Source organism: Aotus nancymaae, unplaced genomic scaffold, assembly GCF_030222135.1.
Source record: "Aotus nancymaae isolate 86718 unplaced genomic scaffold, 86718_ANA_hifiasm-v0.15.2.pri h1tg000004l, whole genome shotgun sequence".
NCBI classification, from domain to species: Eukaryota; Metazoa; Chordata; class Mammalia; order Primates; family Aotidae; genus Aotus; species Aotus nancymaae.
The window spans coordinates 28,277,507-28,303,612 of NW_026988415.1; the positions used below are offsets into that span (position 1 = coordinate 28,277,507).

The 26,106-nt window shown below is 38.6% G+C and overlaps 1 protein-coding gene across 3 annotated transcripts in view; it reads left to right on the forward strand.

Moving 5' to 3' along the window:
- The window catches only part of LAMP2 (lysosomal associated membrane protein 2), a 50,475-nt gene extending 35,254 nt beyond the window's left edge, over positions 1 to 15,221 (forward strand). The window contains exon 9 of one of the 3 annotated variants that reach the window (XM_012475561.3): positions 12,741 to 15,221. In XM_012475561.3, coding sequence (XP_012330984.1) covers positions 12,741 to 12,883 — 143 coding nt within the window. In that variant the 3' untranslated portion in view covers positions 12,884 to 15,221. Of the gene's footprint in view, positions 1 to 1,800; positions 4,482 to 9,925 lie in introns of those variants that run through there. The other 2 variants (XM_012475572.3, XM_012475564.3) reach the window with 2 other exon arrangements.
- Positions 15,222 to 26,106: the final 10,885 nt, after the last annotated feature.

Below are 26,106 nucleotides of genomic sequence, written 5' to 3' on the forward strand. Positions count from 1 at the left end.
AAGAAAAGTACATAAAGTTCCTTAATTTACTTGTCCTTTTAAGCCCATTACCTAAAATTGGGGGTTTGTGGATCACAACTCTGTTGAGCAGAGCTATTCAGATCATCCACATCCTTTTTAACCATTAATTCTGTGGTTTGGAAGGAAATGTGGAAGCTGTGTTTAAAAGCGAATATACTGTGAGCCATTCGACCGCTTTTGCAGTGGTGTTGACTACTTAGTCTGACTTGGTTAGCTCACAATAAATTGGGGTCTCCCCCCTACCACTCTTGTGACTGAAGATGTTAGTTACACTTTAAAAATATCTTCAATAATTAATTTTACCTTTTGCCTGTTTTGCTTATGTACTTCAATTATTTTGATCCTTTACTAGCTTTATTTTTGGACTTTTTATCTGGCTCCCCTTCATTATTCCCCTAATTTTAAGTCCAGATTTGTGTTTACAGTTTAAAATTATTTGCAGTATTAGTATCATCAGTTCAAGCCTGTATATCTAGTCAGCTGTAATAGAGATGAGCTGTGTTATTTCTCTTAATTTGAAACTTTGGTTTTTATGTACATAGAATTAAAAATATCACCCAAAGAGATATGCAGCATTTAATACTGATATTGAATGTATAATCCATTTGTGGAACTAGATTCTTGGCTGTGGGTACCTATAAATACAATGCATAGGTAATACGTGACTGTGTGGGGAAAGAAATAGAATTGCAGTAAGGTAGAAGAGTGTTGATTGGATTTTACTGGATCAGACCACTCTCTAGAAATAGAAGAAAATAGCCCCCTTAGGCTGCCCACCCCTGACCAGATAAGAAATGCAGTAAGCACACTCAAATTAGTAAGAGGTCCCAGTTTCTTGACTTTGCAGCCACTAAAATCATATGTTCTAAGTCACGATCTGCAAACTTTTCTGTAAAGTTCCAAACAGTAAGTGTTTTAGGCTTTGGGGCCATATGGTCTCTGTCGTAACTACTCAAATCTGCTATTGTAGCACAAAAACAGCAACACATAAACAGATGACTATGGCTGTGATCCAATAAAACTTTATTTATGGACACTGAAATTTGAATTTTATGTGCTCTCATGTGTCACAAAATATTTTTTTCAGCCATTTAAAAATGTAAAAGCCATTTTTAGCTCTTGGACCAGATTTGGCCCATGGGCTACAGCTTGCTGACCCCCTGCTCTAAAGGGACTCCAGAGCCAGCCTGGCTATTCTCATCACATGATACCTTCCTGATACTGTTTCTACTTTCCCAAAAGACATTCACTCTACCATTGAGAGCTAATCTGCCTATGTGAAAGTGGGCTAGTTTAGCTCCCTTTATTTCTGACAAAGTAATACTCCTCTTTTGGAAAGGATTTGGAATATAGACAAACATATACACGTGTGTATATATATATTATATGTACACTATATTATATATAATTGTGCATATACATATACGTATATACACATGTGCATATGTATAATATGTACACATATAATATATAATGTGTGCATATACACATTATAATATGAGCTGTGTTTATAAATATAAATGAATATATGTATATTCATATATATGAATATCTGCAATATATACACATAAACAAATGAAAGGACAAAGTAAGTCTTAGGATTTTAATTCTAGAACAGTTCTCAATTTTCTATAGCTTTATCATAAAAGTATACCTGTCTTAGTTACTTGAAGTTGATCTTGTAAGAACATTTCTGACTTTTGAATCAACATCTTTTACTTTGGGACATTCTTTTTTGATTATACTCATTATTTGTTACACACTTTTTCTCACCCACAGCCCAAGAGTGTTCGCTGGATGATGACACCATTCTAATCCCAATTATAGTTGGTGCTGGTCTTTCAGGCTTGATTATCGTTATAGTGATTGCTTACCTAATTGGCAGAAGAAAAAGTTATGCTGGATATCAGACTCTGTAACACTAATCCATACGTGATCTCTGTTACAAAAGAAAAAAGCAAGTACAAGTTCCAACATGCAATACTGGTCAATTTAAGGTATATTTAGTTGCAGTCCAGCTCTTAGAATGGGTAGTATGGGGGATTTCAAACTTAAACAAACAACTGTAAACTACAAATTAGTTGCCTGATTTTGATTTCTCCAACCAAGGAATTAAAAACTGTTATTTCTACAACAAAAGATGTACAAAATCACTGGATTATAGGTTCTAATTTACTGTCTTGAGTTAGTATTTCAGTGTTTTCATTTTAGACATTCAGATTAAAAATAGTTTAGAAAAAACAATTTTTGAAAGATATGTTTTTCCCTGCATGTAGTCGAGTTGGAACAACATGCTGTACAGTGGATTTGTACTTGCTCCTTTTGCTTTTTTTTTTTTTTTTTGGTGATTTTTGTTTGCAGGTTAACTTAGCTAATTTGACATTGCTGCATATTCGACCTATGAGAGATATACTAGTAGATTGGAACAGGGGCTGGTATTATTATGTTCTTAGCAATAAATGCTTTTCTAATGTTTTTTGAATACATTTGTATTTATGTAGCTGTAATAACAAAAGATACAAAAGCCTTTTAAAATTTAGAATAGGTATTAATCTTATTGTTTAATTCTTTTTTAAAAAATTGGATATTTCAATATTTTAAATTGCAAGATATGAGACTATTCCAACTGGGCATCTCAATCCATTTTTTTAGGTGCTTTAGAGATAATTGCTTGCCAGTGCCAATTGAGGGCATTAGTATTTTGTGCTCATAAATTGGCCTCTGCATGCAGTACTAAAATTATGCAGATTTCTCTTTAGTCTTCCAATATTTCTTGTTGGTAGTGATATATTTTATTCTTTTCTTTTTCTTAAGAAATGCCAGTATGTCCTAGAACCTAGATAACGAAGTGCACTTATACTTATAAAATAACTTGCATCTAGGCCAGGCACGGTGAGGCTGAGGTGGGCAAATCACTTGAGGCCAGGAGTTTGAGACCAGCCTGGCCAACATGGTGAAACCCCGTCTCTACTAAAAATACAAAAAATTAGCCGGGCGTGGTGGCGGGCGCCTGTAGTCCCAGCTACTCGGGAGGCTGAGGCAGGAGAATCGCTTGAACCTGGGAGGTGGAAGTTGCAGCAACCCGAGATCACGCCATTGCACTCCAGCCTGGGCAACAAGAGCGAAACTCCGTTTCAAAAAAAAAACAAAAACTTACTTAAAAGTCTTGGTCTTCTCTTAATCCATTAAAAAGTTGTTCTTTGTTTCCAGCTTGCATTGATTGCTACAACATTGCTAATTTGGCTTCACATTTAAATGCTTCTGTGCTAATCAAAACTTTCATTGTTATTATTCGTTATGGTAGAATCAGTATTAATTCATGTACTTTGTGTTGAGTTTTGTGCTCTGAGGGATGCACCAATTGTCGAATTACTGTGCACCACCTAATGTTTATAGGAGAAAGCAAGATACATCAGCTTGATAGTTAACACATCAAATATATCTTGCTGCTTCTAGAAGTTTTTTGGTGTGTGTTGCAATGTATGAGCAAATATTAAAATTGTTAATATACAGCCATATATGAAAGGTTCCTTTGGGGGTTTTTTGGAGGGGTGGATTATGTGCCTCCCATTCACTAGAAAATGAGAAAATATCTGGGTTCCAAAATATTGATATTGAATGGATCAATACACACATACAGATGTATATATTTGCACACATATACAAGCAGTTGCATGCTAGCATGTGTATTTCTATAACAATATAACTGAGTTATATTGGAATTATAAATATTTTCTGTCACTTAAATTTGCTCTTTGTTTAGCCTGAAAACCATTATGGCTCAAGATCAGATTCCTGACTAACCCCTCTCTTAGAGCTACAGCTAGCTGCATTACCAGCTTAAAACACTTCTTAAAGATGAAATATAGATGTGATTTTTCAAAATTATTTTTTATTTAAATGTGCTTTAGTGTAAAATTGTTAACCTTATAAGATGGATAATGCGTATAAGAATGTAGGCCTTAACTATTTCACGAGTCAAAACAAAGCAGCTTTAAAAAAATTAATTGGAAGCACAAGTGCGTGGCACTGACTGAATGCTGTTAATATTTCTAGAAGTTTCTACATTCAGATTATATGCCTGATTCATAGAAAAATACCTCTAATAAACACTGTTTTATAGAAAACCTGACTTCAGTGAATATTTTTGTATTTTACATGGGCCAGTTTATATACTGATCTTTACACTATTATTTTTTCCTATAACTACATGTTCTTTGTGCCTTTTGTAGTTTTATTTGTTTTACTGGGCTCATACCTTGATGGTAACCCTCTTTGGTTTTGGGTGTTTTTCATGTGTTAGCATTTGTATAAAGAAACTGGCCCATGTAAATACTTTCCATGTTTTTTCCTCAAATGTTTAAACCACTAGTTGATGTATGGTATCTTTAGATATTTGCCTGTCTGTTTACTCAAAATTGCTTCTAAAACAATAAAGATTCTTTTATTTCTTAAGGCAATTTGCTCACATTTTTTCCCGTTGGTTAAAGTCAAGATTTTGTATGTTACATAATGGCAATTTCTTTCAAAAAAAAAAAAAACTTTAGAACTGTTTAGAAGTAGAACTAAATTATTTGCAAAATGTTCTGATGTTCCGTCTGTATATTACTATCTGGAAGAATGGTCCCATAGGCAGGCTATAGAATAAAGATTCACCTGGGAAGTGTTTTATAAAAATAGATTCCAGGCTCCATCCCTAGAGGATTTAACGCAGTGAGTCTAATGAAGAGACAGAGAGAGAGAGAGAGTGAGTGTGTGTGTGTGTGTGTGTGTGTGTGTGTGTGTGTGTGTGTGTATGTAAGCTCCCCTGCTGAACCTGATGCATAGCCAGTTAGGGAACCAGTGACCTAGAATATTTATTTCATGATAAAAGCTTTGTAGTATCTTTTTGTACACTGTTCTCAATTCCTAAGTTGAGGTTGACATTTAATATCTCTACATAATACACAATAGCTTTACATTGCAGCTTTCCATATTAGCTTTACATATTGAGCTATTGATTTGAACCAGTGTAGGACTGTGTGCTGTCTCTCTCTTACTTAGATCACCCTAAAATACTTGAGCCTTCCAATTTCCGTATACTAATAGTGTCCCAGTCACCTTACTATATCACATAAGAAAACTTAGCAATGTAGCTGGTAACTTTTCTCTGAATTACCCAGTTAAGCCATGTGAATGCCAGTTAGTCATCACAACTCCAAACTCTGCAGTTAGCTACCATGTGACTTTGGCCAAGTTGTTTCTAGTATCTTAGTTTCTTCATCCAGGGAGTGGGTGCTTTAAAATCCTGCTACTCATTTCTTTGAGTGATAGTTTGCATTTCAGAGGAATGCATTTTAGTATTTCATACTACTATTTTAAAAAGAATCTGATAAGAAGCTACTTGTTACGTATCAAGAACATACTATAAGTTCAGTGTAAGATGCACCACTTAAATTTCCTGCAGTTTTTCAGGAAGAATTCTTAGAAGACTCAGACATTTTTAAGATTATAGCATTTCATCTGTTTATTTAGGTAGATAATGTTAAATTGTCTTGGGCTCATCTTCCAACTATCTCCTTTTCTTTTACTCTGGTAGCTAACTTTCTCCATCAATAATTGCCATTTCTTGTCTTTGAAACTGGTATAGATCTTCATGAATGATACTGAGTAGCTTCCTGAATCTTTTCAGATGCATGTGATTTACTTAAAACAGTTTGATTATAGATATAAAATGTATATACCAAATAAGATGTCACCTGAGAATGTGATTCACCTAAGATGTCACCTAAGAATGTTGATTCTTCCAAAGAGAGTTTTGACTCAATATATATATATTTTTTTTGGGGGGGAGGGGATTGAGTCTCTCTCTGTTGCCCAGGCAGGAGTGTAGTGGCACGTTCTTAGCTCACTACAACCTCTGCCTTCCAGGTTCAAGCAATTCTTGTGCCTCGGCCTCCCGAGTAGCTTGGATTACAGGCAAGCACCACCACACCTGGCTAACTTTTGTATTTTTTTAGTAGAGATGGGGTTTTGCCATATTGGCCAGGCTGGTCTTGAATTCCTGACTTCAAGTAATCCGCCTGCCTTGGCCTCCCAAAGTGCTGGGATTATAGATGTGAGCCACTGTACCCTGCCTTGGCCTCCCAAAGTAATGGGATTATAGGCGTGAGTCACTCTGCCCAGCCTCAGTTGGTTTTTAAAAGGAATTTTATTAGTTTTTGTTGTAAATGTATACCTCAGCTTTCCAGTTCTTGTGCTGAAAATTGTATTTGAAAAATACCTGAACTAGCAGAAAATTGAAGATTGGCAGCCTTTTTAATCTACGTGAAACTTCTCATTGAAATTTTAGTGGCGATGGAACTTTTTAATCTTTAAAAATCTTTATTGCTTCTGTGGCTATTAAATTCTTCTGCAAATACACTTTTCTTTTCCCCAGAAGCATTTTCAATACAGTGTTAAGTATACACTAGGAAAGTAGATCAGGTTAAAATGACGTAAAGCGAGATTTTCTTTTCTTCAGAATGTGATCCCTTTAAAGTTATTGTTTTACCAAAATTTTTTTCCATTACCTAAAGAATTTTTAAAGGTTGAATTCATAAAATCAATAGTTATTACAAATTAATATTTCACATACTAATTGAGAGCATTGTAAGTAAGTGACAGTATCTAGAAAGATCTTTGTATTAGTGGAATTGCCTTTTTGAGCTACTCTGGGAATATTTGTCTTACATGAAAGCCTTATTGGCATTATTTATGAAAGTCGTTTCAGTACTAGGTCAAATACCCAATTTGGGAAAGAGAGAACTATGAGTCTGTTGCCAGAATAAGAAGTTAATCTACTAATGAATTTTTTAAAAACCAAGTTATATTAAACCCAAGGCATATGCTTTATGGTACATGTCATCTAATAGTTTATTGGCTAGGTGGTAATTTGGGAAATTGAAGGGGAGGTGCTAACTGGGGACTCTCAACACCGTCTATTCACAGGTTACATCTGGCAGCCTCAGCTATCTGGATTCTTAACAGAACCAAGAAGCAAGTTAAAAAAATGATAATTGAACTGGCAGCCAAAGTTGATGTCAGAAAAGTTCATAAACTCCAGGGTTGCATTTTGTTCCTAGTTATGGCCCCAGAGGCTAGTGGGGCGTGGTGAGGGAGGGAAAGCTTGGCACATTTCTTAAATGCAAGCACAATCAGAATTGCCATGCAGCCTATTTGTCCTATCTTTGACCCAATTCTAATAAGCTCAGTTATCTGATTTATCAGTCCCTGGTAGATTGCAAGCTAGGAGGAGAACTAGGGCAACAAGACAGGAAATGGGAAGTAGAAGTAGCAGTTAACATCCTTCCTGCAAGTGTATCCATCTGTACCCTTCCTTCCTTCTCTCCAGTCTCAGAGTAGATTTTCTTTTTCTTTTTTTTTTTTTTTTTTTTGAGACGGAGTTTCGCTCTTGTTACCCAGGCTGGAGTGCAATGGCACGATCTCGGCTCACCGCAACCTCCGCCTCCTGGGTTCAGGCAATTCTCCTGCCTCAGCCTCCCAAGTAGCTGGGACTACAGGCGTGCGCCACCACGCCCAGCTAATTTTTTTGTATTTTTAGTAGAGACGGGGTTTCACCATGTTGACCAGGATGGTCTCGATCTCTTGACCTCGTGATCCACCCGCCTCTGCCTCCCAAAGTGCTGGGATTACAGGCGTGAGCCACCGCGGCCGGCCCCAGAGTAGATTTTCTTTTCCTGATTAAACTGAGGCAAAGAGTTATGTCAGCAGGGTCCGTTTATATATCTTTCCCCATTACCAAGTTACCCCAGATTGTTATGTATTGAGTTCTTATGTCTTATGCTTCCGAAATCTCATTTCTCTTACCTTGTAGGAGACCTTGTACCATTCAGCATCTTCTATCTCAATTGCTAATGGCTCTTTCCCTCATCCTATTTAAGTTCTTCTAACCTGAAGCTATCCTTTCTTGTCCCTGTGTCCCCCTTCTAATTACCTCCCTTCTGTCCTCTCTTAATCATTCTAAACTTCTCAAAATGAGTATTGTATTTGTTACCCTGCCCAAGTTCTTGATGTCCTAACCAGTCACTTCCCATTTCCTCTTAAACCTGCAGCAGTTTTACTCATATCTCCCACCCTTCATACTGCTAGAGCCAGTGAACATGTTTCAAAGCTCTCTAATATTATTTGCTATCTTCCCACCCAAAATGAAGCTCTCCTTCCCTGGCTTCTCTGTTTCCATTTTCTACCTCCCCTTTTACTTCTTTTTCCTGCTCCATTGTCTATCCTGCAGGTATTGGTGTTCCCAAGGGTTTTGTCTCTGGTCCTCTTTTTATTCTGCTTCCCCTTACTGAGAAGTGTTCTTGCTCATGTTTTAACTACTACTTAGGTTCATACAGCCACTTAGTTAGGACATAGTCTTTTTTTTTTTTTTTTTTTTTTTTTTTTTTGAGATGGGTTCTTGATATGTTGCCCAGGCTGGTCTTAAACTCCCTGGTTCAAACAGTTCTCCCATCTTGGCTTCCCAAGTAGCTAGGACTACAGGTGTAAACCATTGTGCTCAACTAATGACACAGGTATCTTAAACTCATGTATCCAAAACTGAGCATCTCTCTCTTCCACATATCCTTTCACCCCCTGCCCCATAGAACTACAAAAAACTGAAATACACTTATTCTTCCTCTTCTATTTTCTGTTATGATGAATGGCACCAGCATCTACATTATCAGTCAAACGTGGAATCAGAAACCATTCTATTACCTCCTACTCCTATACCCCGTACATCCATTTGGTCAATTTTGCCTTCTAATTTGATCTCCAGTCTATGCCTTCTGCTTTTCTTCAGCACTTCATTAATCCAGCTCAGAAAAATATTATTGGTTACCTGAACTCTAGTGATAGAGACACCTCCTACCTTACTACTTCCATCTGCCATAACTTCTGAAATGAAATCCTGCTTAGTACCCTGCTGCTAAATCTTTATTTTCATCGGGATAAGGCCAAACTACCTAAGGGCATATAGTACCTTTGTGATCTGGGTCCCTGTACACTTTTTCTGCCTTCTGTCCTGCCAAGAATACCTTTTGATCCATTGTTCTAGCTATGCCAGCCTGCTTGCATTTCCCTTGAAGTGCTGTGTCTTTTTACTCTCCATATTTTTGTCTTTGCTATTTCTTATACCTGAAATGCCCTTACCCCATTACTTACATCGTTAATTCCTACTCATCCTTAAAATCTCAGCTCAAGCGTCACCTTTTCACAGTGTGTCTTATGTAATAAGGCTGAGCTTGAGTGTGCCTCTGAAATTTTAACATGACACTTTGTGTTGCCTGCTCTTACCACAGCACATTTTGAAATTATAACCACTGATTTTTCTTGTCTGACTCTTCACACTAGACTCAGCATCTTGAGGCAAACAATTATGTCATCAGGTCCCGCTTATATCTCTTTTCCCATTAGTAAATGACCCCAGATTGTTATGTATTGAGTCCTTATCTCTGCTTTGTATAGTTGTTCATTCAGTGAGTTAATACTCAACAATTGGCAGTATTTGAAGCACTATGCTTCTTCGACATCATAACAGTTTGCCTCTGAAAGCTCATGGCCTGATCATTGAGGAAAGGCTCATTATATTTGTTCATTATGTTCTGTTTAAGAAATCTGGGAAGTATGTGACCATGTTATATATTTTTTCATCCAAAATGACTGCATTTTGACTTGGTACTTAAAAGTGTATGATTTGGTTATTTGGAAAATCACTTTTGTGGAACATCTCATTTGCTGATAATGAATGCCAGTGACTTGTTACATTGGTATAAAAAAACAAAATATGCTTGTCAGGAAGTGCTGTCATTTTACTCAAAAATTCACAGACTTGAAAGTTTGTCACTGTTTCTGTTCTCAATTGTCCTTTCTCCACATCTAGCTCAAGACTGCAGTGCAGATGACGACAACTTCCTTGTGCCCATAGCGGTGGGAGCAGCCTTGGCAGGAGTACTTATTCTAGTGTTGCTGGCTTATTTTATTGGTCTCAAGCGCCATCATGCTGGATATGAGCAATTTTAGAATCTGCAAGCTGATTGATAATATAAAAATACGTGCAAATAACAAGGTTTTCTTACCTTTCAGTTGTTGGAACACTTTGCTTCTTAAATTTGATTTGTTGAAACTTTTCTTTTATCAATCCCAGCATTTTGAGATCAGTGCTTGTTAATGAAACCTGTTCCCTTTGATCAGCTTAAAATCCAAAGTGTAATATTTACTAGTCCTGGAGACAAACTTGTTCAAAAGAACATTGATTTGCAATGTTTTAAAGTCTATCTTAAGAAGCCTTGGCCAAATTTTGATCCTAACCTTGAAGTATGCCTTGAACTTACATGGCCATTATAAAAATAAAATATGTAGTTGTGTCTTAATAGAATTAATAAATATCATTTCACTACTGGTGTTCTGTTTCAATGTATAAGGTTTATCATGATTTAAACTCATCACTGTGCCTTTGCATAAAGTTCATTAAATAAATATTGATGTAGTATAAATGCTCATCAGATATGCTTAAACTTGGTTTTCAGTTGAATGAAGTAGGGAATGTCCTCCGGACCATCAGCATTTTAAAGGTTATGTGACTTTTGCTGATTTCTCTGAGTTCAAGTTAAGGACGAAGTTGGTACCTCAGGTTTGTGATTTTTCCCTAGGGATGATACAGACCCAAGAGGCTCCAACAGAACTTAAACTGGCTTCAGAATTAGAGTTTTTAAGATAATTGTTTGTTTTTCAGCAATATAGACTGAAAAGATTAAGCATATTTAACCGCTTGCTTTTTTGTTTTTGTTTTGTTCTTCTTTGGATGCCTGATTAGTACTGAAAGATAGAAATATTCTATGAACTAATTAGGACAGATCGTGTTGTGTTTCTCTACCTCATCTTGTTGATCTCTGGAGCATTAAAATCTATTTAGTGTTGTCATCAGAGTGGTACTTATGAAATGTAAGCTAACAGCAATCTCAGAAGGGAGGTAGTGAAGCATGACAACTAGACTCTTGTTTCTTCAAGATGGCCCCGGTGGGGCAGTGCATAGATGGGGGTATAAAGAGAAACTATTGGCATTAAAATGAGCTAGACAATTCAGCCCTTGTTGAAGCATATTCCATGGTATAAGAGTAGCACAGATACGAAACATAGATAAAAAAGAAAGATTAATAGACGAGAAGACTTCTGGGTTGAAGTATTATTAACGCATTGTATGTATATATTGGCTTGATCAGAAATTCTGTAACTTTCTGATTAACAGTGCAGTGTATCTTGTTGCCCAGCTCTCAGTCTCTGAGAGCTTTCAGTAAAATACAGTAAGTTCTTTCAACATAGGCTAATGTAGTTACTGAAATGAATGTTATATACTCAGAACCATAGCAACATTTTTATGAATGGCAAAAGTACAAGAGGAAGAAAAGTTAAAATTAGAGGAAAAATACAAGTTATTGCTCAGTCATAAATCACACCAGATAACACATTTTGTTAATTTCATTAGCTATTACTGGAAAGGACCTTAAAGATTATTTACTCTAACCCCATAATTTTACAGAAAGGGGAGTGAAATTCATTCACGTTCCATATCAAGTGGGCAATGAAACTATTATTAGCATTTTGATAAAAATTGCCCCCAATGAAATCTAGTCACTCAACAGTAAAACAGCAATCTGGTTTACACTTGAAATTATGAGACCAGAATTGGGCATTTTGGGCTTCTGTACTATGTTTTAAGTTGTTTTTTTTTTTAATACTGATATTGGCTTTTTCAGTAGCAATATACCAAAACACTCCTATTTTGATGTCTGTTTGCTACTTCAAAACCTAATCCTTCTCAGATGGGATCATGAGCATAAGAGGAAAAGAGAAGAGAATGAACACTTGTTGACCTCCTGATGTGTATCAGATGCTTTCAAAATATAATTGTATTTAATCCTCAAATACCTTATAGGTATTATTATCCCCGTCTTGCAGATGAGGAAAGTGAGGCCCAGTTTAAATAACTTGCCCAAGGTCCTTTGGCCAGTACTTGAAGGAGTCAAGATTTAAACTCAGTTCTGTCTGAATCCAGAACTCAAAATCTACATTGCACATGTTGCTTTCCTGGTGGTTCAGTGGAATGGACTGCAATGTGTTAGAGTATGGTGTTATTCTTCCAGGCCACTGCTCAGCTAAAAATAATTGTATATAATCTGATAGCTACCTAATGCCTGTGCAAAAAATATAGATAGATAGATAGATAGATAGATAGATAGATAGATAGATAGATACATAGTGCATTCTCAATCCTGTCTTTTTTTTAACTTAAATTCTATTACTTATACAGAATTCTTATTTATACTTTAATTATAGGTGTGGCAAAGGAGAAAGAGAGTAGGGAAATACACAGGCAGTGGTTTTAAGTGTAGATGATGGCTCCTTTCCCCATTATTATTAGACAGTCAGACCTAAAGTCTTCCCATATTAAGCAAGCACAGTTATCTATTTTGGACCCTTTCCCATTCTTCCCTTACCTTCTGCTTTTTGTACTGAGGAATTTCATGTGATTTCAGATAAAGTGATAATGAGTTATTGAGCAAATAAGAAAATAGAGGTAATGCTATGAAAGACTAAGCCATGTACGCTTTCAAAATGCTTGTTTCTTGCATGCTTTTTCCTACTTAATTGCATTCTTTACTAATTTCCTTTCCTTGCTGTCTGTTCTTTTCTAACAGCTGAAGAATGTTCTGCTGACTCTGACCTCAACTTTCTTATTCCTGTTGCAGTGGGTGTGGCCTTGGGCTTCCTTATAATTGTTGTCTTTATCTCTTATATGATTGGAAGAAGGAAAAGTCGTACTGGTTATCAGTCTGTGTAATCAATTAAATCTAACGCTTTTTGGGTTTTTTTGCAATTAGAAGTTACTTTTCCATTGGCTAAAAGCCAGGACCAGCTGTGCAATAGATTGTTTAAGATATGCAGACTAATTTCAGTGGCTTGCTAGCTGACTTGGGCATGAGTACACTTATTTAAAACAAAATATATTAGGACCAATTTTTTTTTCTGTTTTTTTCTTCCTTTGTTAAAGTGTAATTAAAAGAACAATTGTGGCTTAGAATTTTTTAAGTAAATAATGATTTTGAGCCCTGGATCCAATTACGAAAGCATTTTTACTGATGTGTAATTTTAAATGTTACAGTTACTTATATTTTACTACTTTGATGTTACTTGCAATATCAAAGTTGTTAGAGAATTTAACTTGCTTCAGGAAAAAAATTTAAGAACATAATGAATTCATTTTCATTGGTGGCAGACATGAAACTCGGTTCATAATAAGACTTCCTTTCCCCACCTCCTGATTAACATTATTTAAATCCATATTTTTCTGTTAAGAAAGAAATGGCTTCATATTATATTTAATAGCAAAAAGTCTGGCTGTATTCTCCATTACTGTTAGTAACTACTATATTTTAACAAGGAGATTTCTTTTCTTTTTTTTATTTTTTTGTTCTGGAGTTTGGAATATACTGATTATCTCAGACTTGACATTTACACTGGAGGATGAAGTAAGACCTTCAGCTTTTTAAAAAAGGTGATGATTTGGAACACCTATATGGGTTACGGTTTATTAAGGTTGTGATATAGAAAGTTTTTTCCCCTCAGAGCCTTAACTTGTTGAGAAGGTTCATTTATCCTGCACTGAAAACAAAAACTCTATATACTTTGTTTGTGTGCCTCCTGCACTCTCCAATTTCCTACATGAATATACTCTAGCTGATGTTTTTCATATACTGATTTCTTTTTTCTCTCAGCAACAAGTGCTTACTTTAGAGGCTAGTGGGCCCTGATGTGTCATCAATCAGATGGCTGCCTAGCCAAAGCTGGACCAAGACTATCCTGTAAATTTGTTGATCCTGATGTAGGCTTATATCCCTGTAGGGAACTCTGATGGCTCTGGCTTCTGGAGTAAGGTACTAGAGACCGCTCATACCCGTGTCTGCTTGATTGATTCAGCTGTTGAATGGCCCTTTTATTTGGAAACACAGTGTTGAAGTTGTCTAGGGTCCAAATGGCTGCTTTGTACACCTATCATTAGAGTAAGTCAGATGTTTATTTTATCAAGCTATTTTATCTCTACATTTAACTAAAAACAAAAGTTCCCAAAGATATGCCTTCACTTCAGAATTTTTTTTTGATTGAAAAAGTTAAACCTGAACCTTAACTAAAGTGAGTTGGTTATTAAATCCAAGGACTAAGTCCCAATCTACCTCTCAGCACAATGCAGATGCTCACCACTGTATTGCTGCCATTAACTCATGCCAGAACTCTTTGCCAATAACTGGAATTACAAAATTTTGTTAAAGAAAATTTATCAAAATCTTCCTTTACTGTCTTGTCTATATGTACATCTCAAAAACATATATTCCAAACTGGAGTAGAGAGTTAGATTGCTCAATTACAACTCCTCTAGAACTCTATAGCTCTGACATGCAGATTCACACTCTCCTCTATTTGCTAAGTACGTAAAGAATGTTTTCTTTTAACATGTTCTCTTTTGAGAACAACTGCTTGTTTGTTATAAAAGCATTTGGTTAAAATGATGGCACCATAGAGAACAGTGGCTTCATTTCAATACCTATTTTTAAGATGATTGTCTAGAAGCCAGATTAATTAAATCAGCTTGTGACCTTGCTAAGCATATACGTTGAAAATTCAGATACATTCAAAATTATGGGTTCATTTACAAGCGTTCTGTATTTTGGGTATGAGACTAATATCACTAATTCCTCAATAGTTATCATGGCTCTATCTTAATTAATTAGAAAATATGTATGTTTAATTCTTTGAGAATTAAAATACAGAATATTAACAGAGGGTTAAAAACTGCTTCAACTCCAATAAGATACAGAAAGCTCAAAATCTATGAGCTGAGTGATCAATCAGCTTTGCTTGCTGAGTTCATTTTTATGTCAACACAACAGTGGATCAGACAGTATGACTTTGAACTCGTGAATGTAAAGAATTGTTTTTCACCTAAGCTGCTTTGGAAGAACTGATGCTTGCTGCTAACTAAAGTGTTGTTGGATGTATCAACTTAGAGAACTAATTAATACCTGCAAAATAAAACATACTGTGGTACTCCTGTTTGATCTAGTATGTGTGATTTTAGATTGATGGATTAAAAAATAATAAAGATCATACATTCTATGCCACTATGGATAACCTCATTTTTATTCCATATGCTCAGCCTTAAGAGCTTATACTTATTTGTGTAATCTAAGTTCCTTAAATTCTAGTCTCTTGGATTGTCAAGAGGAATCATAGGATCTCATAGGTCTGCAACGTAACCAAGTCCCGTCATTAGGAAGGCACTAGTACAGAACCTTTTTAGTACAGACACCTCAAATAGGGGGGCCTACATAGTCGTGGAAATTACAAGGAATCATCAAAAACAAAATATGGAAATCTCTCAAATATAAGAACATCTTAACAAATGTACTTTCAGCATATGTCTGTCTTCACTGATGAAGTATACTCATTGTCGAAGTTTATTTCATTCTGGGTGAGATATACATCAGGGCTATGGCGTGGCATGGGGAGGAGCTATGCATTTTCTGAAAATTTTTTTAAATTCCTTACAATCCAGTCTAATGCTCAATTTTTATATTATTGGATAAAATGACAACACATACATAAACATACTCCATTTTACATAAGGGGTATTTTTGGTGGGAGAAGGAATTAGACATTGGCTCCCTCCATAGTTCCAGAATAATAGGGTTTCATTTCCTAAAAGACGTTTAGTAGTTTTTAATCGCGTCAAAAAATGGCCTTCATAACTCTGCTACCTCACGAGGCCTCTGAAAGAAGCACTTTAAGATGACTGATACCAGGAAGTGTGGTTCGATATATGTTGCTGTGAGGGTTACCATGTATCTAAAAAATCAGCTTGGAGGGTCATCTTTGTAAGTTCAATGTGTATACTTTTTGAATGACAGAACTGCCTTTAGAATTCTGATGAAATATTTTTTCTTTCCTTTGTTTTTACTGTCTGCATGTATTTTGATAGCAGTGTAAGTTTGGGTCCCTTTAATTTCAAGAGGTATGCATAATGAACAGGAGAAATCTTGCCATACTAATGCATCTTTAGTAGGAAAAAGCCGTAATTTTATTGAGCAGTTACAGTGTTGTGCGCTTTAAACACACTATTTCATTTGATACATCAACTCTCTGAGGTTGGGGGTATCATTCCCAGTTTCCAGATGAGATGACTGAGACTTGAGTTGGTTACTTAACCAAAGTCACACAGGAGTAAGTGGCAAAATGCACATTTGAGTGCAGTTCTGTTTGCCCTCTAAAGACCATGCACTTAACCACTATACATCCTGCCTTTCACAGAAACAATAGATTTTTTTAAAGCAAATGCCTTCCATTAAATGGTTACAGAAACCTGACTTCTGTACTCTTCTATCTTGTATGTAGTTGCCTTATAAATGTTTTCCAATATTCTTAAAATAACTTGAGTTTTATCCAGCCCATTTGTGGGGCCGACAGATGTTGTGGCAGCATGCCTTTTAGAAGATCAAAACCAAGGCCAGTTTGCACTGTACCTCATCAGTAACATTAAGCCCCGAATGTCACTTTTTTCAGGGTAGCCTTATCTAGTTATTCTGATCACATATCATTGTCATTCTGCCCTCAAACTCTTCTGCACCATGAATCATTTTGACTGTGCATTAGTGTGAAGAGACTAAATGTGTCTCTCTTCTCACTTTCCTTAAATAAATACCATTCATACTCCTTCCCATTGTTCCTCAGCTTTAAGTGCAGTGTAGCCATGTCACTCAACTATCTTTGCCAGTTCTGAACCCTATTAATACACAGTTCCTATTCCCAAATTTAAGGCCTTCTGGGAAGGGTTTCAAGAAATTTGTTTTTTGTTTTTGAGACAGTCTCTTTCTGTCACACAGGCTGGAGTGCATATTCTCATAAATGGGTGTTAAACAATGAGAACACATGGACACAGGAAGGGGAACATCACACACCAGGGCCTATCGGGGGGTGGGGGGCTAAGGGAGGGATAGCAGGGGGTAGGGAGCTAGGGGAGGGATAGCATTAGCAGAAATACCTAATGTAGATGACGGGGGGATGGATGCAGCAAACCACCATGGCATATGTATACCTATGTAACAAAGCTGGATGTTCTGCACATGTACCCCAGAACTTAAAGTATAATTTAAAAAAAGGACTGAACTTAAGATATCAGTAAAGTTTCACTTTCAGCACACACACACAAAATTTTTTTCTAGACAGAGTCTCGTTCTGTTGCACAGGCTGGAGTGCAGGGGAGTAATCTCTCATTGCAACCTCCGCCTCCCAGCTTCAGGTGATTCTCATACTTCAGCCTCCTGAGTAGCTCCCAAGTAGCTGGGATTACAGTTGTAAACCACTATGCCTGGCTAATTTTTGTATTTTTAGTAGAGACGGGGTTTCACTGTGTTGGCCAGTCTTGTCTCAAACTCCTGACCTCAGGTGATCCACCTGCCGCGGCCTCCCAAAGTGCTGGGATTACAGGCGTGAGCCACTGTGCACACAGTTGGTTTCAAGAAATCTTTACCTGCAATGTTTCCAGCCCTAATCTTCAACAGCCCCCATGCCCCTCCCTCCTCATCTACTACTTTCCTGTACTTACTTCAGCCATACTGACCCCCTTGCTATGCCTGGCTAATTTTTGTTTATATTTGTATTTTTGGTAGAGACGAGGTTTCACCATGTTGGCCAGGCTGGCCTCGAACTCCTTACCTCAAGTGATCTGCCCGCCTTGGCCTCCCAAAGTGCTGGGATTATAGGCATGAGCCACCTCACCCGGCCAATGTTAGCTTTTTATTTATATCAATCTGGACTTCTTCCTAAAGATGACAGATATCAGCTGTTTAGATAAGATCATAGAAGGAGGAAGTAGATAGAGAGAATAAGGCTGAGATAAAACCTTAAGGAACAAAAATCTACTCAGACTGGGTTAAAAAGAAAGAATGAATTGTGAAGCTATAGGGTAAGGCTCACAGAATCCAATTGAAGGAAGTACATCTTGGACTCAAAGGAATACAGAATTAGATTATAAAGCTTCAACTGAGAGAATACATGGGTGTATTCTAGACTACAAAGAAAGTTTAGAAAAAAAATGAAAAATGAGTAATAACTTGCACTGTATTTGTTAAAATGTATTATAAAGCTATAATCAGATGTTAGGGGGGTATAAGAATAGACCAACAGTTCAAAGGATAAGACACAATATACACACACATATATACACACTAGTATGTATATATGTGTGTGTATATACATATATATGTGTGTGTGTGTGTGTATATATATATGGTATTTAATAAGGATGTTCTTTTTAGATAAGTGGGGAAAGAATGGAACATTTAAAAATGATGCTGAGAGCCAGGCAACATGGCTCATGCCTGTAATCTCAGCACTTTGGAAGGCCAAGGCAGCTGGATCACTTGAGGCAAGGAGTTTGAGACCAGCCTGGGCAAAATAGCAAGACACTGTCTCCAAAATAAATAAATAAATAAATAGCTGGACGTGGTGGCACATGCCTGTATTCCCAGTTACTCAGGTGGCTGAGGTGGGAGGACTGTTTGAGCCTAGGAGTTTGAGGTTGCAGTGACAGAGGGAGACCTTGTCTCAAAAAAATAATTTAAATAAAAAAAAATATGATGCTGAGATACTAAGATACTAGGTTAGTTATTTGGGGGAAAATACACTTAGTCTCCTACCTCACAATACCAAAATAAATTCAAGGATAAGTAAAGTTTAAAAAAAACTATAAAAGATATAGAAGAAAATATAATGGCTGTTTATTTTATCTCAAAATAAAGACCTTCCTAAGAATAGAAGAAAAAGAAGAAATGGAGTGGAAAAAAGATTTCAATGTATAAACATTTAATATATCTGATCACTAAAATGCTACCAGACACAAATTTACAGGTAAGCTACAAACAAGGGAAAATATTTGCAATCTTAAGTATGACAAAGAGTTAAGGTGATACTTTTACTATCAAATAAATACAAACAAGATAAAATGAATATTCCCTGAATAAGCTGGAATACGGACATGAATAGCAAAATTATGACAGAAGAATTGAAAATAGACAAGCAACTTGAAAAAATATTCCATCTCCCTAGTAACCAAAGAAATACAGGTTGAGTATCCCATATCTGAAATGCTAGGGACCAGAACTGTTTTGGATTTTAGATTTTTTTAAGATTTTGGAATATTTGCGTTGTATTTGCCAGTTGAACATCCCCAATCTGAAAATCTGAGCTGCTCCAATGAGCATTTCCTTTGAGCATCATGGCGGCACTCAGAAAGTTTTGGGTTTTGGAGCATTTCAAGTTTGGGATTTTGGGATTACAGATGCTCAGCCTGTATAAACTAAAACAAGGTATTTTTCAAACTGGCTAATATATTTTTAGTGATAATATTTACTCTTGGCGATGGTATAGAAAACTGAACACTAACAATGTTGGGAGTGAAAATAAAAATTTGGAAACAATATTTAAGTGCCCAGTAAGATCGAACTAGGTAAGTATATTGTGGAACGCTGACATGACAAAATGTTACAAAGCCATTTAATATCACAATATCAAAAATGAAGAATATGAGATTGTGGTTGTGTCTTAGTGTTAAGTGAAGAATGAACATCAGAAAGAAATACATACCATTCTGTTTTGGTAAGTAAATCTCTCTACCTCTATCTCTCTACGTATCTACATCTAACTACTCATCTACCACCCAAAAAGTGTTTCTCCCTATCCTTATACCTTACCACATGCTTGGTACAGAGTCCACCACAGGAGGTTCCAGATTGGAGCCATTACTTCTACAGTTGAGGAGGCCACAAAAGAATGTGTACTGTGTCCTGTCTTGGTATATATGTATGTGTATCTGTAAATAGGTGTGTGTATATAAATACATCAAAGTATAAACAGCAGTCACCACGCCTGTAATCCCAGCACTTTGGGAGGCCGAGGTGGGTGGATCACGAGGTCAAGAGATAGAGACCATCCCGGTCAACATGGTGAAACCCCGTCTCTACTAAAAATACAAAAAATTAGCTGGGCATGGTGGCGCGTGCCTGTAATCCCAGCTACTCAGGAGGCTGAGGCAGGAGAATTGCCTGAACCCGGGAGGCGGAGGTTGCGGTGAGCCGAGATCACGCCATTGCACTCCAGCCTGGGTAACAAGAGCGAAACTCCGTCTCAAAAAAAAAAAAAAAAACAGGAGTCACCTCCAGGTTTTTGGATTATGGGTGGTGTGAATTGCTTTTCGTAGTTCTTTTTTGATAAATGCAGTCTATTTTGATCATCAGAAGGGCCTCAGGAAAATGATTTCCCAAGAGAGTGGATTTAAATCTCCTTGGTTGTTTCCTGTGTGTCTTGGTTTTTAGTGTTGGTGCTAGAAAAGGAGGTAGTGGAAGGAGAGGATTGGGGACATGGCTCCTAGGGGCATTGGCCTGGTTCTTTCTTGCATTCTGCATGTAAGTGAGAGCTGGCCCCATGAGAGGACAAAGACTCCACTTCTACCAGATATCAGGGCACTCTCCTCATTTGAAACATGTTTTTATCAAGAAAAATTCCTTTATCTTACATTGTTCATTAGTCCAGTCACTTAGCCTTGATCACGCACAGCTCTCCCACCCCCTCAGGAATACAGAAGCACACTTACCCATCAGTCTATTGTTCTCTCCTGTGATGCCTGAAAGGTGCTTCTCCCCATTCCTACATATTGTCTGCAGAGGTTTCCACAGCAAGGGTCTGAATTGGAGACATTACTTGCAGCTGAATGAGGCATCAGAGAGAACTGGGTTCAAACACCTGCTCTGTGCAACCTTGAACAAGTTTCTGAATTTCTCCAAGCCCCAAAAACTGTTCCCTTCCCCTACCCTCGGCGTTCTGCTTTGTGATGCTGGAGTAATGAATGTAAGGGATGCCTCCCGATTGCCCACTCATACCATTGAGTGTTGATGGCATGGGTCTTAGTGGGGGTGGGGATGGGGACATGCCAACCATTGCATGCTGTCCATCTCCTGCATCTCTGTCTCAACACCCCTAGGAGACATGTACCCAATCCTTTCCTGCCATTTCCTTTCCTAGCACCAATACGATCCATAACAACAAAGCCTGACTGTTTTGGCGCCTCAACCCACTTCCCTTTCTACCCTACTCTCTCTACGACTCAAATTTCCTCCATTATTGTCAATTCTATGGGTCAAGGTATTGACATACCCTATTAACTGCTATTAATTGGTAAGGGTAAAAGGTTAAGGCACTGTGTTATAGTAGAGAAAGCATGGAGTTTGGTGCCAAGCAAATTGGAGTTTGAACCCAGGCTTCACCCCAATTCCCAAATGAATGCCTTTGGGTAGATGATTAAGTTGCCCCATCTGTAAAATAGAGTAGAATATCCTCCTTGAAGAACTGTTAATGGGGGTAGCTATTATACCTATAACTTTACAGAGATGTGATGGTTACCAACAGGATAATGGCCATAAATTCTCACATACAAGGCACTCAATGGTGCGAGTAAGCAATCGGGAGAGACATCCCTCATATTCATTACCCCAGCATCACAAAGCAGATCCCTGAGGGTAGGCGAAGGGAACCAACACTTTTTGGGACTTGAAGAAATTCAGAAACTTGTTCGAGGTTGCACAGCTAGTGAATACAGGCAGGTATTTGAACCCAGTTCTCTCTGGAGTCAAAGCTCAGGCTCTTCCCACAAACACCTCACTTACTGCCTTTACCTGCATGTGCCCATCCCAGAACAAAGGGAGAATTGACAGCCAACTTCAGTGATTCTGGGATGTTACCATGAAAAAGTCAGCCCTGATATGTTGGGTAATCACACTGAGCTATATAAAAAGCTATGCACAGACCTTTAGACATTTCAGTGGACATCAGAGTATATTGTGAAGCTCTAAATAAACCAGCTATAATGAGAACTAGGGTGATTTGTTCACATTACACTATGGATGAAAACAAAAGTTCTCAAACTTCAGTGTGCATCAGAAACACCTGCTGGGCCCCACTTCCAGAACTTCTGGCATCAGGAAGTCTGAGTGGGGCCTGATAATTTGCATTTCTAACAAGTTCCCAGGTGATCCTGATGTTTCTGGTCCAGAAACTACACATTGAGAACAACGTAAAAATGTACTATAACAGTCCCAAGTCTCATCTGTGTCTCATCTTCCAAAAATTCCAAGGAGCTATAGGTACATGAGTATCACAAAATCTTAGCTGCCAATCCAGAAACCCTAGCTTGGGTTTGCTGTCCCTGGTGGACCCTTTCCCCTCTAGTGCTCCAAAGTAAGTAACCAAAGCACTCCTGGTAATCATGACTCTCAGGGAAGTGAGAATGCTGCTGGTGTGGCAGGGCCACTTTTGTTCTCTGTCCCTACTCCTGTGCCCATACCAAGCAGGTAGCTGGCCTCCACTCCCCTTCACCTCAGGGAACATTTGTCTTGTGAGCAGACAGGCTACAGCCTGACTGCTTTCCAGAATTCTGAACACCTTGATAGGATTATGCATAGGAGAGAGGGGACATACCTTGGCAGGCAGAAATGCAGGAGGGAAGTTTCTGCATGTGAGACATCAGGGGACTTTAGGGAGACAGTATCTCAGGGAAATGTCTTACTGGTACACAGGAGGCTAGACCCCAGGCATCAGAGCTCCAAGCCTAGGTAGAAGCATCTTCCTCACCTGACCCCTCATGCTCCACCAGCCCTGGAGCAGTCTGCCCTGGAGCAGTCCCACCTTCAAGGGACCATGTGGACAGTGAGGGTAGCAGGGACAATCATGATGGACTGAAGGTCCCACAGAGGTGCCCCTAATCCTTGGGTAACTTGTCAGAAGAGGAAGAGCCCTCTAGTAGTGAATGAGATTGAACTTCAGTGGGATGGAGCGAAGATACAGATTTAAGCTGCCACCTCTGAGCAAACCTGCCTTGAGATACACACTACATAGAAGACACGGCAGTCAAGTGCACACTCTTTATTACTAGTTAGGATCAGAAAAGCCTTGACAAAGGTTTATCTTGGTGAGCTGGGTGGGATCCTGTGTGTAAACTCGAGGACACCTTTAGCTCAGATTGGAGGTAGATCTAACCAACTGCCCCTAGCTCCCTTCTTGCTTTTCAGCAGCTGCCATGGGGAGCAGAGAGCCTGCAGAGAACACACCAAGAGGGAGAGAAGGGACCCAGAGGCATTCCCATGATTGCTAGCCCCAGTCCAGTTCTATTTATAACCCACTTAGTCCTCCCAAGAGAAGCACCATCCAGAGCCTGGTGCCCCTGATGTCTGTCCTTGGAATCCATTTTGTTCTTCATCCACTGTTGACTGGAAAGGGACTTGGGATGGAGGTAGCCCGAGACTGAGGGATAGAGTGCATAGCCAATACCCCTTGCCCTCAAGCACTGTCTTTCTTCAAGACACCCCAGTGGTCTTCCAGTCAGTCTGGTGGGCAACCAAGAAAATGCCTGTTCCTCTCAAGGGAGGAAATCAGTAGACAATCAGAAAAGCCCTGCCTGCACTTTCCTAACATTTACCACTGCCCATTCATTTCCATTGAGACTAAAGTGATGAGCAGTTCAGTCACTCAAGGCCTTTCATGAAAATTTCTTTGACTCTGCCCCGAGAGTTACAAGAATAGATGTTATTTCAATTGGGTTTATCCAAAGGCCACACTATGTGCAAGGCTACAAAGACACCTCTGATCTACACTGTATTTCAAATTAGGCTTTCTTGGCTGAGCGCGGTGGCTCACGCCTGTAATCCCAGCACTTTGGAAGGCCAAAGTAGGTGGATCACCTGAGGTCAGGAGTTCGAAACCAGCCTGGCCAACATGGTTAAATCCCATCTCTACTAAAAATACAAAAAATTAGCCAGGCATGGTGGTGGGTGCCTGTAATCCCAGCTACTTGGGAGGCTGACGCAGGAAAATCAATTGAACTCAAGAGGCAGAGGTTGCAGTGGGCCGACATCATGCCATTACACTCCAGCCTGGGCGACAAGATTAGTATTTTGTTCTCTTATCTAACCAAACTCATCCAATTAGATTATAATCTGTGCACCAGATAGCAACATGTCATTATAGTTTCTAACTCATACTATGCCATCAATGACTATTTGGTCAATAAATTAATGAATGAAATTAAACAAACTTTCTATATTCTCTAAAATTTAATGCTATTTTCCCATCTCCCTTTGAACTCAGCTATATCAATCCCCTTTCTCCAATAGGATTAGGTTCTAAAGAAATCTGTCTGCTCTCCCTTGTTCCAAAATACATGCAGCGCATCTCCTCCCTGATTCTTTTGCATTATTTTCAGCACCGCCAGTTGAGGTCTCACTGAGGTGAAGGATGCTGAGAGTCAGAAGGGTATTTCATGAGGTTTCACATGCTGGGAATCAGATCATCTTCAGCTTCATGCAAGATTCCTGGAGCTTAGAGACACAAAAAACAGGCCCTCACCTGTGAACGTTATAAAATCAAACAAATATGAACACTGCCATAGTTTACAATATAACAATAGCAATCTCAAGGAAAAAGCAATGTTCTAGAACATAATGTGTCTTATGTTCTAAAAGCATGGCTATTCCCATCCAAAAACCTGGTGTTGAGGAGAGAGGAGGTTAGGAGAATGCAGAAAGAGAAAAAGATAACATTCCATAACATCAGCTTCAGGGTGTCAACCAGTTAGTAGCAGGCCACCCAGAGTCCACCACCTGTAAACTTAAATGCAATTGGACAGATTTTCCTTTTAAAGATTGATATATTCAATAGAATCTCATCTACCTTGAAAACAATACTCAGCTGGGCATGGTGGCTCACACCTGTAATCCCAACGCTTTGGGAGGCCAAGGCAGGTGGATCACCTGTGGTCAGGAGTTCAAGATCAGCCTGGCCAACATGGTGAAACCCCATCTCTATTAAAAATGCAAAAAATTAGCTGGGCATGGTGGCAGGCACCTATAATTCCACGTACTCAGAAGGCTGAGGAAGGAGAATCGCTTGAACCTAGGAGGTAGAGGTTGCAGTGAGCCAAAATTGGGCCATTGCACTCCAGCCTGGGTGATAAGAGCAAGACTCCATCTTAAAAAGAAAAAAAGAGAAGAAAACAATACTAATTATATACACACATATACATTTATAACACGAAACTGGGGAAAGAGTTCCATATGTAGAAATCGATATATTAATGTGTTAAAAATGGCTATTGCTTGATGGTGGGATGATGAAAATTTTTGTTTGATAGATTTCAAAATTTTCTATGATGTAAATAAAAGTATGAGTTTTTTATCAGAAGGGGGTTCCAGAAATTTAGTTATCTTTGGACTATGTCTCCATTCTTTTTCTACCTTCTTGAATTCAGCGAGGAACTTGTTTTAAGTCAAGACTTCCCACCTCAACTGGTATTTAGATTTTTCTTGCATTTGTAGCAGGCCAAATGTCAAGAAAAATGAATCACATTGTACACCATGGGCAGTCTCAATCCCTCCTCCTGAAGTCTGGGGCAAGAGTCTTGTCTTGCTAGGATTCAAAGGCTTTATTACCATTTGGTGGCCTGGCTCTCTGTCCCTAAGGTCGTTGCTTCCTTGGGTCTCCTTGGTTCCAGCTGTGCTCAGAGGTGTTTCTGAAGTGGGACCTCACAGGACTTCCCTCCTGGCCTTGGCTCCTGCTGTCACTCGGGGAGCCAACGCCTGAAGACTGGCAGACCTTCAACCTGGCTTTGGCTTCTCTGGTCCCATGGTGGAGTGGTCTCCTTCTGGGACCCCACTGCAGCTGACTGCAGGCCAAGTGGGTGGATGCCCCCAGTAGGCATCTGGGGTGGAATTGAATGAAGCTCCTGCCACTGTTTCCATTACTGTAATTACTCTGGGTTGGTGGGGTGGTGAGTGTGAGAATATCACTGGGAATGGTTGGGGAAATGGCGTTGCTAGAGGGAGTGGAACAACCGTGGCCCAGGGACTAGAGGATTTTAATGGGAAATGCACACTGGTCACAGATGCCATCTAGGCCTCCTCCCTCTGG